The 15,773-nt window shown below is 43.6% G+C and overlaps 1 protein-coding gene and 1 long non-coding RNA gene across 2 annotated transcripts in view; one reads left to right on the forward strand and one right to left on the reverse strand.

Moving 5' to 3' along the window:
* Positions 1–3,789: 3,789 nt before the first annotated feature.
* Positions 3,790–11,913, reverse strand: LOC115645707. Its single transcript, XR_003998805.1, has 3 exons — positions 11,839–11,913; positions 7,799–7,823; positions 3,790–4,682 (listed from the first exon to the last, which is right to left on the reverse strand). It is a non-coding gene; the product is annotated as an uncharacterized LOC115645707 (long non-coding RNA).
* Positions 11,914–11,989: 76 nt separating this feature from the next.
* Positions 11,990–15,773, forward strand: part of AHR (aryl hydrocarbon receptor) — a 98,509-nt gene continuing 94,725 nt past the window's right edge. The window contains exon 1 of the mRNA XM_030550712.1: positions 11,990–12,424. Within this exon, the coding sequence (XP_030406572.1) occupies positions 12,369–12,424 (56 nt within the window). The 5' untranslated portion in view covers positions 11,990–12,368. The remainder of the gene's footprint in view (positions 12,425–15,773) is intronic.

Here is a 15,773-nt window from a genome sequence, read left to right on the forward strand (position 1 = left end):
CTACTGTACAGCTAATTTTTGAAATAATACTTCTCAAATAAACATTGAGAGTCCACATTGAAACCAATACAGCTCATTTTCCAGTGGTGCAAAGAAGCAGGAAAATCATCTTCGCTGCAGTTGAGCAGTTGAAGATTCCTCTGCTGTAGAGAGATGTGGATTAGAAGGTAGCCTGTGACTGATTACATGGGAGTCAAAGGACACCATAGGTAATGAACAATTGTAGCGAGGCAGTGGGATACCCCACAGCCCCCCTGAGGGACAAACCTCCCTCAACCCCACTGTGGGTGGAGTTGCTGGGTCCTGCGCCCACCCCTTAGAGGTCACGGCGCCAACCTGGAAGTATAAAAGCTGACCTGCAGAGCTCATTAGGAGGCCAGCCACCGCCGGGACCAGACGTCTGCTGCAGCTGCCAGCTGGAGCTCACACCCGGCCAGCCAAGCCTGCCCCACGCCCGCTACCCCGAGGAGGACTGGCCGAGCCTGCCTTGCACCCGCTACCCTGAGGACTGGCCGAGCCTGCCTCGCACCCGCTACCCCGAGGAGGACTGGCCAAGCCTGCCTCGCACCTGCTACCCCGAGGAAGAGCCTAGCCTGCCTCTTGCCAGCTACCCCGAGGAGCTGAGCCCCCCCTCGAACACTTACCCAGAGGAGCCGATGGTGTTTGAGACCGCTGGTGAAGCTACGACAACTCAGGTACCCGACGAGGGGGAGAGTGGAAGTAGCCTGGGGGCGGCCGACCCCAGTCTGGCTGCAGCACAGCCAGAGCCAATGTCAGCGTGTTGCGGCCAGGATCCCCACTGACAGCAGCGAGTTTCTGCCGCTGCTAGGGCTCCAGGCTGGGATGCAGTGGAGTAGGAGGGCCTGTGTCCCCCCTGCCACCCCTCCAGGAGTGGCAGACTCCCCCTTTCCCTGGCCTGAGGAGGTCGAAACCTGCTATTGCTGCTCAGCCCTGCCTGAGGGCCTGAGCATTTGGACTCAGCGTTTGTTGCCCCGCCCTAACCTAGGGCCGGGCTTAAGACTATTGGTAGCGAGGCGGTGGGATACCCCACAGCTCCGCTGAGGGACCAACCGCGGCCGAGCCGCACTACAACAATCTAACCTCAAACTATACTAATTGAACAGAGGGTGTGGTATTATAAAGATACTTGTAAACACCTATCTGTGATAAAAATTTTGGTATTAATGTTAAGTTTTGGGGGGATACAAATTTTGACATGGATGTTAAACCTTATGATAATACTACTTTTCAGTTAATACCTGTAAACAGGTTTAAAGATTATCACAGCGGAGAAACCATAAAAAACCTGCTTTGCTGTGTGTGAATGTGGAAACTGAGGCACGCTGCTTCATGGCCTCAATGGCTGGATGCCAAGAGAATTATAACACAAACTGCCTTCGAGCTAGTCAGTGACTAACCCTCTTGTAGTAAACTAAGGGGGGAGGTGTGACGTTCTGTACCTTGTGGGAACACCCTACACATCCATTTTCATCCTTATAATATGATTGTGTGGTATCTATTGCAAAGTTTGTCATGTCAGGTGTCTTCAGAAGGCTCATGATGTACTGAGCATTGTTGTTACGGTAATGTTATAGTAATCATTGTTATAGTAATGTTATATGTTGTCATGTATATAGTATCAGAGGGTAGCCGTGTTAGTCTGGATCTGTAAAAGCAGCAAAGAATCCTGTGGCACCTTATAGACTAACAGACGTTTGAGTCACCCCCCTTCCTTTGGTCAGTTTTGGACTAAGATGAGGTAATGCTCACCTGACTCTGAAGGGGTGGGGGGAGGGAGACAAAGCCAAGAGAGAAGAAAGAATATGGTAAAAAGGGAGAGATGTTTGCCATGCACTTCTTCTCTCTTCCACCTCCATCTACAGACATCATCACCAAGCAACTGAAGCGCTGATCAAAGGGGAGAGCCTGGCTGAAAGGCAACCAGCTAGCCTGTCACGGGAAGCATCTAAGTTTGTAATGGCATTGAAAGTGTTAAGATCAGCTTAGAATGCATTTTGCTTTTATTTCATTTGACCAAATCTGACTTCTTATGCTTTGACTTATAATCACTTTAAATCTCTTTGTAGTTAATAAATCTGTTTGTTTATTCTACCTGAAGAGGTGTGTTTGCTTTGAAGCATGTCAAGGACTCCCCTTGGCACAACAAGCCTGGTACATGTCAATTTCTATGTTAAATTGACAAACTCATATAAGCTTGCAGCGTCCAATGAGCATAACTGGACACTGCAAGACGGAGGTTCCTCGGGTTGAGTCTGAGACCGGAGATATTGGCTAGTGTCATTCAGTTACATAATCCAAATAGTTTATATGCCAGAGGCTATGCGTGAACAGTCCAGGAGAAGGGGTTCTTATAGCAGAACAGGGTAAGGCTGGCTCCCAGAGTCAAGAACTGGAGTGACCTAGCAGATCACCAGTCCAGATAACACCAGATGGGAAGTCACAAAAGGGCAGCTGCATCATCTCCATTTTGTCTTCAATCCTGCTCCTCAACTCTGAAATAACTTCTCTGTAAACTCAAGCTCTGAACAAAGGACTGAATGACCCATCCATGCTTTGGATGTGTTCCAGAGGGACTGACAAGCCAGCAAACTCACCAACATTGCTAAGAACCTGATATATGGACTTTGAAGTCTTATGCATGTATCTGATTGCTTTACCATTGAACAACTCTCCCTTATTCTTTTCTTTTCTAATAAACCTTTATTTTTAAACACTAAAGGATTGGTTGTCTGCATAATATTTTGGACAAAATCCAAACTCATATTGATCTGGCAATGTGGCTGGCCCATTGGGACCAGAAGAATATTTTGTATAGTGAGCAGAATTTTAAAATAACTTCTCACTGTATTAGACCTATTGGCTGATTAGGAGCCAGAGAACTGGAATGCAATAGGAGTGTGTGATTCCTTTTTTAGCTTCTTAATAACTAGTGTGGGAAATCAGGAGCATAGTTTGTGATTGACTGGTGAGTCTAACTTCACTGTTAACCACCACTTCTGGGAGACTCTGCTCTCCCTTTTTCAGCCTGCCCTGACCTTGGGATTTTTAGTGAAGGCTATCCCAGGCGCACTGGATCACAGTACTCACCATGCATGCTGTAGAGTATCCCTATTGTACAAGGTACAAAAATACCCCACCCCAAAAAGCCTACTAGCTAAAAAGTATCTTCTCTTCTGGATTCCCAGTTAACATCTTCAAAAGTTCCAATCACATGTGCCTTTAAACAAAACAGTTGTTCAGACTTGACTCCATGGTGACTCTGATACCTAAGAATTGTTTTTCTCTGTTCCAAAGCAGGTTGTTTCCTCAATTCATCTTCAAGTCACTCTTTCTTGGCGCTCCTTTCAGATACATAACACGCTGAGTACACTTACCATATTCTAAAATACCAATGTTTGTAACTGTTTAGTTGGGTTTTAGGGCTGGTCCTTATGGATTACATCTTTATATCTATACAGTATGCAGTGTTGTAGCCATGTTTTCCCCGGGATATTAGAGAGACAAGGTAGGTGAGGTAATATCTTTTACTGGATCATCTTTTGTTGGTGAGAGAGACAAGCTTTCAAGCTTACTATCTAAAGCTTGCTTCTCTCATCAACAGAAGTTGGTCCAATCGGACATATTACCTCATCTGCTTTGTGTCTCTATGTCTACATTGTCATTTTCCCCATATTCTCACTTTGGATATTTACTCATTTGGCTTCATATGAAGTCCAGTGGAAAACAGATAAAGTTTGTCATTCATACATTACCTGCAGTTTGTGATACTTCAATTAACAAAATTTTACTATAACCATAATCATGAGCAGGTTAAAATTCATGAACCTATAGCTATAATTAGTTCAATTAGCTCAGGTTTGTTGTTACAGAAATGAAACACCAGCATATTAATTACTTTGTCATTTCCAATTTAGATAATTCTTTTTATATAATTAATCTTGCTGTGTGTTATACCCTTGCCTCTTAATGAGAGCAGAAAGGAAACTGCAGCCCACTAGTTGGATATCATAAATGTAAGCTTGTGTTAAGCTCTTTAAGACACATTTTGTTAAAGTTAGAAGCCTACTCAGCAAGAAAGACATTTTAGTGAAAGTAATTCAATTTTAAAGCACATGGAAAAAATAATTGCCTATACTGATGTATATTGTTTTACAGGTTTTTGATACAGCAGTGCCTGAATCATATGTTGCTCATTATTTGTTGATAGGCCTAATGATTTTACTGTTGTGATCAAAACGTCTGGTTTCCACACACAACTAAGGCAGTTGTCTTCCTCCCAGTGAGGATTCTTCAGCCCCTTTCTCAGGAGTCCTCAGGACAGATCTGTCTTCCTCCTCTTCTGAGCTGAGTTGCTCACTTTTAAGGTTCCTCTCCAACTGGCTCATGCTCTGCGCATCCGCAGGGACGGGGTTATCTGGGCTCAGTATTTCATTCCTTCTGGACTACTGAAAGGTTTATACATCCCATCGCACTCTCACAACCTCTTACCCCATACGTCTCCTCTCCATAAGTATACTACTTAGGGCCTGTGTTCACTGCTGGGGAGATCCACGCTGCTGCATTCGATGCAGCAGGAGTTGATTTAGCGGGCCTAGTGAAGACCCACTAAATTGACAGCAGAGTGCTCTCCGGTCGATCCCCATACTCCAGCTCTCTGTCTCCTGTCAACGCAGCAAAGTGAAGACACCGGGGTAAGTCGACCTAAGCTACATTGACTCCAGCGTTATTCATGTAGCTGGAATAGTGTAATTTAGGTCAATTTATTGCAATGGTGAAGACAAGCCCTTAGTTTTGAAGACAACAGACATTATTTTAAATATTGGCATATGGGAACAGCAATGAAGGGGGGGGGGAGAAGTAAGCTGCTTTTCTCCTGTGCCCATCAGAAGTGATTGTCTTAAAAATTGGTGATTATATAACTTAATCAACTTTTTTTTATTTTGCAATCTAACTAATAACTATTATAAGAGATTCTATAAGGGAAATAGTCATAGAGCAACCCAGTACAGTGTAGTAGGCACATCAGTAAACTTGTTTGTTCCTTCACTTAGAGAAATTTTTCTACCTTTAGATACACATTTTTCCTTTTTAATTTTTAAAAAAGAGGGGGACAGATGGTTCTTTCTACATCCCAGATGCCTCAATAAGCTTAGAGCTTCTGGGCCCGGCTCTCAGTTACATTAAGGGCCTTTTAGTCTCTGGGAGCATAAAAGGAACTAGAAGTGATTCTAACTGGTGCTTGAGAATTCTCCTTGCACAAAGGACCTCCCTGGCTAGTGCAGAAGTGGCATAAAGGTTCTGGCCTGGCCCTGCTCCCAGCCCATATCCCTGCTCCTTGAATTGAGTGAGTGTCAAGGAAGTGACCAGACCACACTGCACTGTAAAAACTCTCTGTTTCTCAGGTTCCATGGAGAATAGAACATAAGTCAGATCTGTCCCAAGATAGCCCCAGCATATAGGGAGCACAAAGGTGGCTTAAATTTACCACATCTCTCCCCTACTCCTTTCCTATGTGCTTAGTTCTCCCCACCATGGCTGAGATTAATTTCTGTAGGTTGCATGATGCTAGCTGGCAGAAACAGAGATTTGAATGTGGCTTGAATAAGTAGGACAAGGGTTACAGATGAGTCAGTTGCAGGTTTGTGCAACATGGAGAATGGTGGTGATACTGATGGTGACAGAGAAAGCACAGTAGACAGGGTTTATGAGGGATGATTAGGAGTTTGACTTTCGACATTTTAAGCTTAAATTGATGGTGAAACATCCAGGCAATGATAGAGACAGGCTGAAATGCCAGATTGGATGAAAGAAGCAGGAGTATACAGGTAGATTTGAGATTTGTCTACATACAGATGGCAGCTGATACCATATGAGTACATGAGAACATCCAAAAAGAAACAAAAATGAAGAATGATAAAAGTAGGGGTGCAGGGCAGAGCTCTGTGATATCGTTACAAACAGTGGGTGAGGAGGATTCACTGAGAGATGATGAAGGGACAGTCAGATGCAGAAGAACCAGGAGAAACCAGAAATGCAGAAGACTAGGGTGGAGGATGACAACGACTGGGTGATTGATGGTGTCAAAGGTAGGAAAGAGGTCAAGAAGGGCCTGGACAGAGTACAGACTTTGGAACCCATCTGAGAAGAGGTTGTTAGAGACTTTGGTGAAAGCAGTGTAAATGGAGTGGGTGTTGAAAATGGACAGGAAGAGATCAAGGGAAGAGCTGGAGGAAGAGTTTTCAAGGCAATGATTGTAACCAGGGCTTAGCATTGCAGAGAAGAATGAAGACGAAGTGGTAGTTTGAGAGGTAGGTGGGGTCAAGGAATTTGTGGATGGGGGAGATCACAGCTTGCTTGTTTTTAGAGGGGAAGGAGTTAGATAATAATGAAAGGTTAAGGATGGAGGAGGCTGTAAGGGGGATATGGGAATTTAGTAGGCTGAAAGGAATGGGGAGCTCATGATAGATGGAGGGTTTAAAGGACAACAACAGGTAAGAAACCTCAGTTTTGGTCACAGGGATGAAAGAGGAAAGGGTATAAGAGGTGGGGATGAGGAAAGAAAGAGATTATAGTGCATCATGTTGATCTTCATTGAAAAATCTCAGGAAGATCTTGGGCGGAGAGAGACATGGGTGAATGGGTCTGAGGAGGGAGTAGAAGGTGGTAAATAGAAAACAGCTATCATGGACATGGCAGTCAATTTGAGTAGAGAAACAGATCTGTTTGGCCAGGAATTTGACAAAACTACTAGAGAAGAGAACAAACTTATGCTCAGGAAACACTTTTTCTTCTGTTTTACTTCACTTAAAGTAAGTTTCGGCAAGCTTTATTTGCCAAATATATAATTTTCTAAATATAATTTTAAAACTTACTTTGGAATTTGCTGCCTCTTTTTCATTTTATTTTAGCAGTCAAATCAATATAGTGGATTCACTATATTTTGCCTTAGACATAGATGGAGAGGTAAAACAATTGAGCCACCAAAAAAGATTGATAATAGCCTGATGTGTTTTGTGCTATTTAGATGGCCATTTCCTCAATACAAGGACTAAATCTTCTCTGTTTTGTACAGGACTGAGCATACTGTCCATACTGAACAAATATTGTACCAACAATCAGCTACAGGGAAGCTGCAGGATTACTGAAGCATAACTGTACAGTTTTGCAGTTATGGAATTCCATGCATTGTTTGGTTCTGACTATCTGATGAGCATAATCATTGTATTGTTATCTTTCAGTAAGTACACAGCATATTAATACCTGTATTATAGCTAATTACATCTATCAGCAAATCCAAACAGAAGGATTTGCATAATCTTGTATTGTTTTTAATAACCATTGAGTGAATATGCAGATGTTGTTACTGGCTGTTTTTGCCCCTTACACCCTGGCTGTCTCCTGTAATCAGATTTAAGCCATTTAGCCAGCACCAAAGCCATTGCCTCAGCTTCTCACTCCTTGCAGCTGAAGTAGAGAATTCCAAAGTGAACAGTGCTGGGGAAACTCAAAGGCCAAGAAAATTTCCCTCCAAACTGCTGAAAGGAAAAATGTGTTTCTCTTCGACTCATTTCCCTCCTTGGGGTCCAGTCATGCTTCCATTGAAACTAATGAGAAACGTGCAGGTCATTTAAATGGAAGCAGGATTGGACTCTTCTTTTCTCTCACAACTGGTCAGTAGGGCTCTTGTTTCAGCAAATACTTGTATATATTTTCTTTTATTTTACATTGGGAGATTCCTGTCCCTGCCTCAGAGTTCTCACACAAACTGTATTGTTACCTGGGGAGAGAAGAACCTTGCTGATCTGTAGCAAATGAAAAGATGAAAAAGAGGAAGAGGGAAGAAAAAATGATCAAAGTTAGGGCTGTCAATTAATTGCAGTTAACTCGAGCAATTAACTGAAATTAACTTGATAAAAGTTATTGTAATTAATCAGTTTTAATCACACTGTTAAACAATCAGAATACCAATTGAAATTTATAAATATTTTGGATGCTTTTCTACATTTTCAAACATTAATTTCAATTAAAACACAGAATACAAAGTGTTTCATGCTTGCTACGTATTATTTTTGACTACAAATATTTGCCCAGTAAAGATAAACAAAACAGACAGTATTTTTCAATTCACTTTATACAAGTACTATAGTGCAATCTCTTTATCATGAAAGTGCAATTTACAAATGTGGATTTTTTGTTACATAACTACATTCAAAAAAAAGAAAAGAAAACTGTACAGCTTACAAGTCCACTCAGTCCTACCTCTTGTTCAGACAATCACTAAGATAAAGAAGTTTGTTCAAATTTACAGGAGATAATGCTGCCCACTTCTTATTTACAATGTCACCTGAAAGTGAGAACAGGCATTTGCACAGCACTTTTGTAGCCAGCGTTGCAAGGTATTTATATGCCAGATATGCTAAACATTTGTATATCTCTTCATGCATCAGCCACCATTCCAGAGGCTTCCATGCTGATGACACTTGTTTAAAAAAATGTGATAATTAAATTTGACTGAACTCCCTGGGGCAGAATTGTGTATCTCCACTTTGTGGTTTTACCCACATTCTACCATATATTTTGTGCTGCGTCAGTCTCGGATGACAACTTAGCATAGTTGTTCAATTCAGAATCATAAAATTTCAGGGTTGGAAGGGACCTCAGGAGGTCATCCAGTCCAACCCCCTGCTCAAAGCAGGACCAATCCCCAATTAAATCATCCCAGCTAGGGCTTTCTCAAGCCTGACCTTAAAAACCTCTAAGGAAGGGGAGTCCACCACCTCCCTAGGTAACCCATTCCAGTGCTTCACCACCTTCCTAGTGAAAAAGTTTTTCCTAATATCCAACCTAAACCTCTCCCACTGTAACTTGAGACCATTACTCCATGTTCTGTCATCTGGTACCACTGAGAACAGTTTAGATCTATCTGCTTTGGAACCCCCTTTCAGGTAGTTGAAAGCAAATCCCCCCCCTTTTTCTTCTCATCTAAATAATCCGAGTTCCCTTAGCCTCTCCTCATAAGTCATGTGCTCCAGCCTCCAATCACTTTTGTTACCTTCCGCTGGACTCTTTCCAATTTTTCCACATCCTTCCTGTAGTGTGGGGCCCAAAACTGGACGCAGTACTAGATGAAGCCTCACTGATGTCAAATAGAGGGGAATGATCACAGCCCTCGATCTGCTGGCAAAGCTCCTACTAATGCAGCCCAATATAGACTCATAGACTCTAGGACTGGAAGGGACCTCGAGAGGTCATCGAGTCCAGTCCCCTGCCCTCATGGCAGGACCAAATACTGTCTAGACCATCCCTAATATGCCATTAGCCTCCTTGGCAACAAGGACACACTGTTGACTCATATCCAGCTTCTCATCCACTGTAATCTCCAGTTCCTTTTCTGCAAAACAGCCGCTTAGTCAGTCGGTTCCCAGCCTGTAGCAGTGCATGGGATTCTTCCATCCTAAGTGCAGGACTCTGCAGTTGTCCTTATTGAACCTCATCAGATTTCTTTTGGCCCAGTCCTCTAATTTGTCTAGGTCTTTCTGTATCCTATCCATACCCTCCAGCATATCTACCACTCCTCCCAGTTTAGTGTTATCTGCAAACTTGCTGAGGGTGCAGTCCACGCCTTCCTCCAGATCACTAATGAAGATATTGAACAAAACCGGCCCTTGGGGCATTCCAGTTGATACTGGCTGCCAAGTAGACATGGAGCCATTGATCACTACCCATTGAGTTGGGGGGGAGGGACAGTTCAGTGGTTTGAGCATTAGCCTGCTAAAGCCAGGGTTGTGAGTTCAGTTCTTGAAGGGACCATTTAGGGAACTGGGGTAAAAATCTATCTGGGGATTGGTCCTGCCTTGAGCAAGGGGTTGGACTAGATGACATCCTGAGGTCCCTTCCAACCCTGATATTCTATGAGCCTATGACAATCTAGCCAGCTTTCCATCCACCTTATAGTCTATTCATCCAGCCCCTACTTCTTTAACTTGCCAGCAAGAATACCTTGAGAGACCATATCAAAAGCATTGCAAAAGTCAAGGAATAACACATCCACTGCTTTCCCCTCATCCAGAACCAATTATTTCATCATAGAAGGCATGACTTGCCTTTGGTGAATCCATGCTGACTATTCCTGATCACTTTCCTCTCTAAGTGCTACAGAATTGATTCCTTGAGGACCTGCTCCATGATTTTTCCAGGGACTGAGGTGAGGCTGACTAGCCTGTAGTTCCCCAGATCCTCCTTCTTTCCTTTTTCAAAGATAGGTACTACATTAGCCTTTTTCCAGTCATCTGGGACCTCCCCTGATCATCATGAGTTTTCAAAGATAACAGCCAATGGCTCTGCAATCACATCTGCCAAGTCCTTTAGCACCCTTGGATGCTCATCCGGCCCCATGGACTTGTGCTCATCCAGCTTTTCTAAATAGCCCTGAACCACTTCTTTCTCCACAGAGGGCAGGTCACCTCCTCCCCATGCATATTTGACAAAATGCAAAGAAGGTGAATGTGAGATTTCTAAAGATAGATACAGCACTTGACCCAAGGTTTAAGAATCTGAAGTGGCTTCCAAAATCTGAGAGGGATGAGGTGTGCAACATGCTGTCAGAAGTCCTAAAAGAGCAACGCTCCAATGCAGAAACTACAGAACCTGAACCACCAAAAAAAAAAAAAAGTTTCTGTTGGTGACATCTAATTCAGATGATGAAAATTAATGTGCATCAGTCTGCATTGCTTTGGCACATTATCAAACAGAACCTGTCACCAGCATGGAAGTGTGTCCTCTGGAATGGTGGTTGAAACATGAAAGGGCATACAAATGTTTAGCATGTTTGGCACGTAAGTACCTTCCATGCTGGCTACAAAAGTGCCATGGAAATGCCTGCTCATTTTCAGATGACACTGTAAATAAGAAGCGGGTAGCATTATCTCCCACAAATGTAAACAAACATTTGTCTTAGTGATTGGCTGAAGAAGTAGCACTGCGTGGCCTTTTAGGCTCTAAAGTCTTACATTTTTATTTTTGAGTGCAGTTATGTAAAAATAATAGCGCAACTTACAAATGTAGAATTATTTTCAGGATAAAGAGATTGCAATACAGTACTTGTATGAGGTGAATTAAAAAAGACTAATTCTTTTGTTTATCATTTTAAAGGGCAAATACTTGTAATAAAACTAGTATAAAGTGATTCCATGTTGCAACTGAAAGCAATATTTAAAAATGTAAAAAAATCCAAAATATGCAAATAAATGTTATTCCATTATTAACAGTGCAACCGAAATGGCAATTAATCATTTTTTAATCTCACAGTTAATCATGATTATTTTTTTAATTAACAGCCCTAGGCAAAATACATGGTAATTCTGCCTGAACAGCACTTAGCAGCACTTTAGCAGCCTATGTTGCTTGTAATTTTTTCCCCTTTAAAAAGTAGACTGATAATGGCTTCCCCCCTTAACCACACTCTGGACTCTTATCTTTCAGAATTTCATAGGTGCAATCACGGGCGGGGCTGCACGACTCCCCCCCGGCTCAGTGCAGGTCCAGGCCTCACCTGCACCCTACTCCTTCCCCCCTGCGGCGTCTCACACCCGCTACCCCAGCTGTGCGCAGCCCTTGAGTTAATGTAAGCACGGAGAAGCGATGGGGGTGCACAGCTGTCCCCTTGCACACAGGCAGGGCCGGTGCCGTCTGGCCGGGAAATGCCCCGATTGCGGTGCGTTTCCTTGTTGTTGTCATTGACGGCGGGAGCTATTTTGTTGGGCGTCGGTGAGCATCGATCACCTCCCCAGTCTCGGCGGGCCTGGCCCTGCTGCGTACCTGGGGATCCCCGCTGGGCTCGGCAGGCGCTGTCCTGGGGCTCTCGCAAGGCGTGACTTACCCAACATGGCGGAGCACGCCGCCCCCCTCACGTAGGCAGTCGCCGGAGCCTCCCCCGCGGGGCGGGGAGAGCAGGGGGAGGCCGCCCTCTGCGACCGCGGTGGAAGGTGACAGACGTTTGCCTGGCCCGCGGCGGCCGCACTGGGACAGAGGAATCTTAGCACCCGCCCGCAGCGGCAGCAGCCTCGGGGTGCGCTAGCCCGGCCCCCACCTTCCCGGGAAGGAGAAGCCGCCGCTGCTGGGAGCTGGAAAGCCCCGGCCGCCCCCGCTCCTATCTCCGGGGGCGCAGCGGGGGTGGTGGGTGTCGCCGGCGCTGATCACCTGGGCTCCCCGCCCTCCCTCGGCCGGGGGAGCAGCGCTTGGCGCGCCGCAGACGGGCAGGGCCAGGTAGCTTAGGGCTGCGGCGCCGAGCGGGCTCGCCGGGGACTCGCGGCGGCGGCGGGACTGGGAGCCGAGGCGGCAGCAGCAGGATGAACCCCAATGTCACCTACGCCAGTCGCAAGCGGCGGAAGCCCGTGCAGAAAATGTAAGAGACAAGCTGGGGCGCGCGGGGGAGCTGCCGGGCCGGCTTCGCTCCTGGTCACTGCGGGGCTGTCAGCGGCTCACCCAAACCGGCCCCTGGCCGTGCTCTGCGCCCCCCGCCTCCTCTCTCCCTAGCTCCAGCGTCCGCTCTGCAGCGGCTCCCTGCTTCCCCAGCGCCGGGTGGGTGGCTGCAGCCCCCGGCGCTGCTTTCCGCCGTAGCCCCCAGCGTCCCTACAGCCCCAGGGCTCTGCGCTTCGCTCCTCGTGGGCCTTGTTTGTCTGGGGCGCTATTTGGGTTTTGCCCGGGGACGCAGCCCCAGAGGCAGGGCGCCCCCCGGGGCTGTTTGCTGCAATGCTTGGGGCCCTTTTGCGGGGGCTTTTCTTCTCTGTCGGCGTCTTTGGGTTGGGACCCCTGGCTGCAGTGCTGGGCCTGCGCGTGACATATGGGGATTCAAGAAGTCCCTTTTCTGACTCTTTTCTCTTCGGCCCCCCCCCCCCAGCATCAGGGAAGTCTGTAGTTAGCGCTGTTCGGAGTCCTGTTGTGAACAGGCACCGATGACCCATTTGTATAAGGATGGTGGTTAAAAGGCAGAATGAGGCCTGAGGGAGGGGAGGGGGGAAGGAAGGAAGGAAGGAAGGAAGAATAAATGACTTTAGGTTTTAGTGTGGCTGGGTTACCTGATCTAGGCTAGGAGGCATTTAAGCTGGTAGTTGCCTAGCGATGGCTACAAAGCCCCCACCAGCTAAAATAGCTGTTAAAAGTAGTTACATGACAAATGTAGCTTTTTTAAATGTCTTGTTGGTCGCCGTGCGAAGATGGAGCAGTTTCTTAGCAGTGCAGTGCTTAGCTGTGCTGCTTAGGACTTGTGGCATGTGTATGTGCAGAAAAGCGCCCGGCTGCCCCGGTCGTCCCCATTTGGATGGGTTTGTAGCTTACCATTCACTCCCTGCAGTAGAGTATTTCACAGTCGGTACTGTGATTTTTAACTAATAAAGCACATTTTATTACTTCAACTCTGTATGAAGTCTTGCACATCAGATCCTGGAGCCCTCCCTCCCCCCATGTAATATTCCTGAATGTGGATGTCTCTGACAAGGGGCCTGGGACATTTCAACAAAGGGCATGACAGTAGGTGTTACCCAGTTTGGGAATATTTTTAAAAAACTAATTTCCTTAATATTTTTATTCTACCAAAAGATTGATTATATTTTATGTTACCTACTCATTTAGCTCCAAACAAACATAAATCAGAAATTACTGCCATCTCTTAAAAAGAAAAGAACTACCTCTTGATGGGCCTAATTCTGAAAACCCTTAGTTATATGAGTAAAGCTAATTATATCCCCTAAGTATAGATAGGATTGGGCCCAAGGTTGTACCTGCTTCACTAAAAGATTACTTTAATCTGAAATGACTTTCAGCCTAGAGGAAATCGTTAACTTTTACATTTATCTGTTATAAAAGTAGTTAATATATGCATCATTATGTAAGTAGTCTGATTAATTGCTTTTTTTCCCCCCGGCAGCTTATTTCTTATTGACTCATGGCCAAAGAAATTTTACTATTTTTTAAATTGCACTTGTTTTCAATTAGCATTACTGAAAAAAACTGTATAAAAAGTAAAATCATACACTAAATTTAAGAGTTGTTCCTTGTAACATACTAGTAAAAGAGAAAAACATTTTGGGACACTGTGGGTAAGCAAGTTCCTTTATATCATTCAGCTCCCTGTTTTGGATCAGTTGAGTGCATATTCAGTCACAGCTGTTGCTATTAAATATTTGTACAAATGGATATTTTGCTTTAATGAATTTTACTATGTTTGTGGATTGACTAAATCAGTGAAAAGCAATATATATGATGATTTCTACCAACACTCTGCAGAAGATGCAGTAAATGTGAATATAACTTAATGTAAATGTGGCTAGCCTCTTTTATGCTAAAACATAGAAGTGTTAAAACAGTTCAACAATATAAATCTATGTTTTAGAAAGAATAGTTGTCCTGTTTCAAGATATACAAGTATATAGGAAATGCTTATTTTCTACAGTTATGCGCAAGCGCAAATAACTTCCCCGCTCTGTTTACATACTTTCTTAGACTAATCCTTTAAAGTACACAAAAATGTTAATTTAAGGAACTGTTGTATAGCTATTCACTTTTTCTGATTAGAGTAGTCTTAATGTTGTGTTTCCTAATAAATTCTGGTCAGATCTGAAAACTTTCTATTTTTGTACCACTATATAAAAATGTCTGACTCTCCAGCTGCTTAGTCTTTAATATTCTTTATTTTAATTTGCCACATTTACCTTATTTGAATCTGAGTATGTTCTTTTTTTATGTGTATCAACATACGGGTGGAAACTAAATTTAATATTGGTCTTGAGGTGTCCTTGTCATAAAAGAACTTCTCTCTTTAGGACTGAAAGTGAAAAATAAACCTTTCTTAATTTAAGGTAAATATTTTTGTTTTTAATCTAGCCGTAATTTGGGCTTTACCTATAACAGGTTTTAAAAAAAACTCCTACTAATCATATTATTTGCTATCCTGCGGGATTGACAAATAATTTGCACAAGATTAATTTCTGTTTGTTCAGTGTACCATACTTATTTCCCTCTTTATACTTAATTTTACATTCATTTTGCATTTATTCTCTGATAGCAGTCTTAGGAGACACATTATCTGCAGGCCAGAGGGTTCTATTTTGCCCAGTTAAAAACTGATTATAGTTCATACTCTTGGCCAAAAAGAGAGAGAATCCTAGAGTAGCAGCAGATTATCAGATCTCACTTTTAAAGAGGTTATGAAGCTTGTTCATAATTGTAAAAAGATCTAGCTTGCCTCTGATTCTCCTCAAATTAATATATAGGAAACTTGTGTGATAACTGCCTTGAAGTTAGCTTTCTTCCAGGCAATTTAAAAACCTCTTGAAAAAATAGTTTAAAATAGAAGAGCTGACATACTATTATATGTAGTGAGGTAATGTAGCTTGTTTTTACATTCCTTTCATATAAGGAAGAGATTAAATTTTTGTTGAATTGTGTATTTGGCTTCACTTGCCATATCCAAAATTCTGAGTGGAGCATGAGTGATGTATTGTCTGTAATACAGACAACTTATTTGTGTGAACAACTTTTTTCTCATCTATATAATGTAATGAGCACAAGAAAGTCTAAATGGGGGGGAAGAAAACTCAGATTTTTGTATGGAAAATAACTAATTGAAAATCATGGTAGTAATTTGAAGCCAGTTCAGAAAAAAACACTCCTATTATCTGCAGTGTATAGGACAGAACCCCAAAGGAAATCTTGGGCTATTACCCTGACAGTACGAAGTATTGGAATATAATCCT

The sequence above is a fragment of the Gopherus evgoodei genome, chromosome 2, assembly GCF_007399415.2.
Source record: "Gopherus evgoodei ecotype Sinaloan lineage chromosome 2, rGopEvg1_v1.p, whole genome shotgun sequence".
Taxonomy (NCBI): Eukaryota; Metazoa; Chordata; order Testudines; family Testudinidae; genus Gopherus; species Gopherus evgoodei.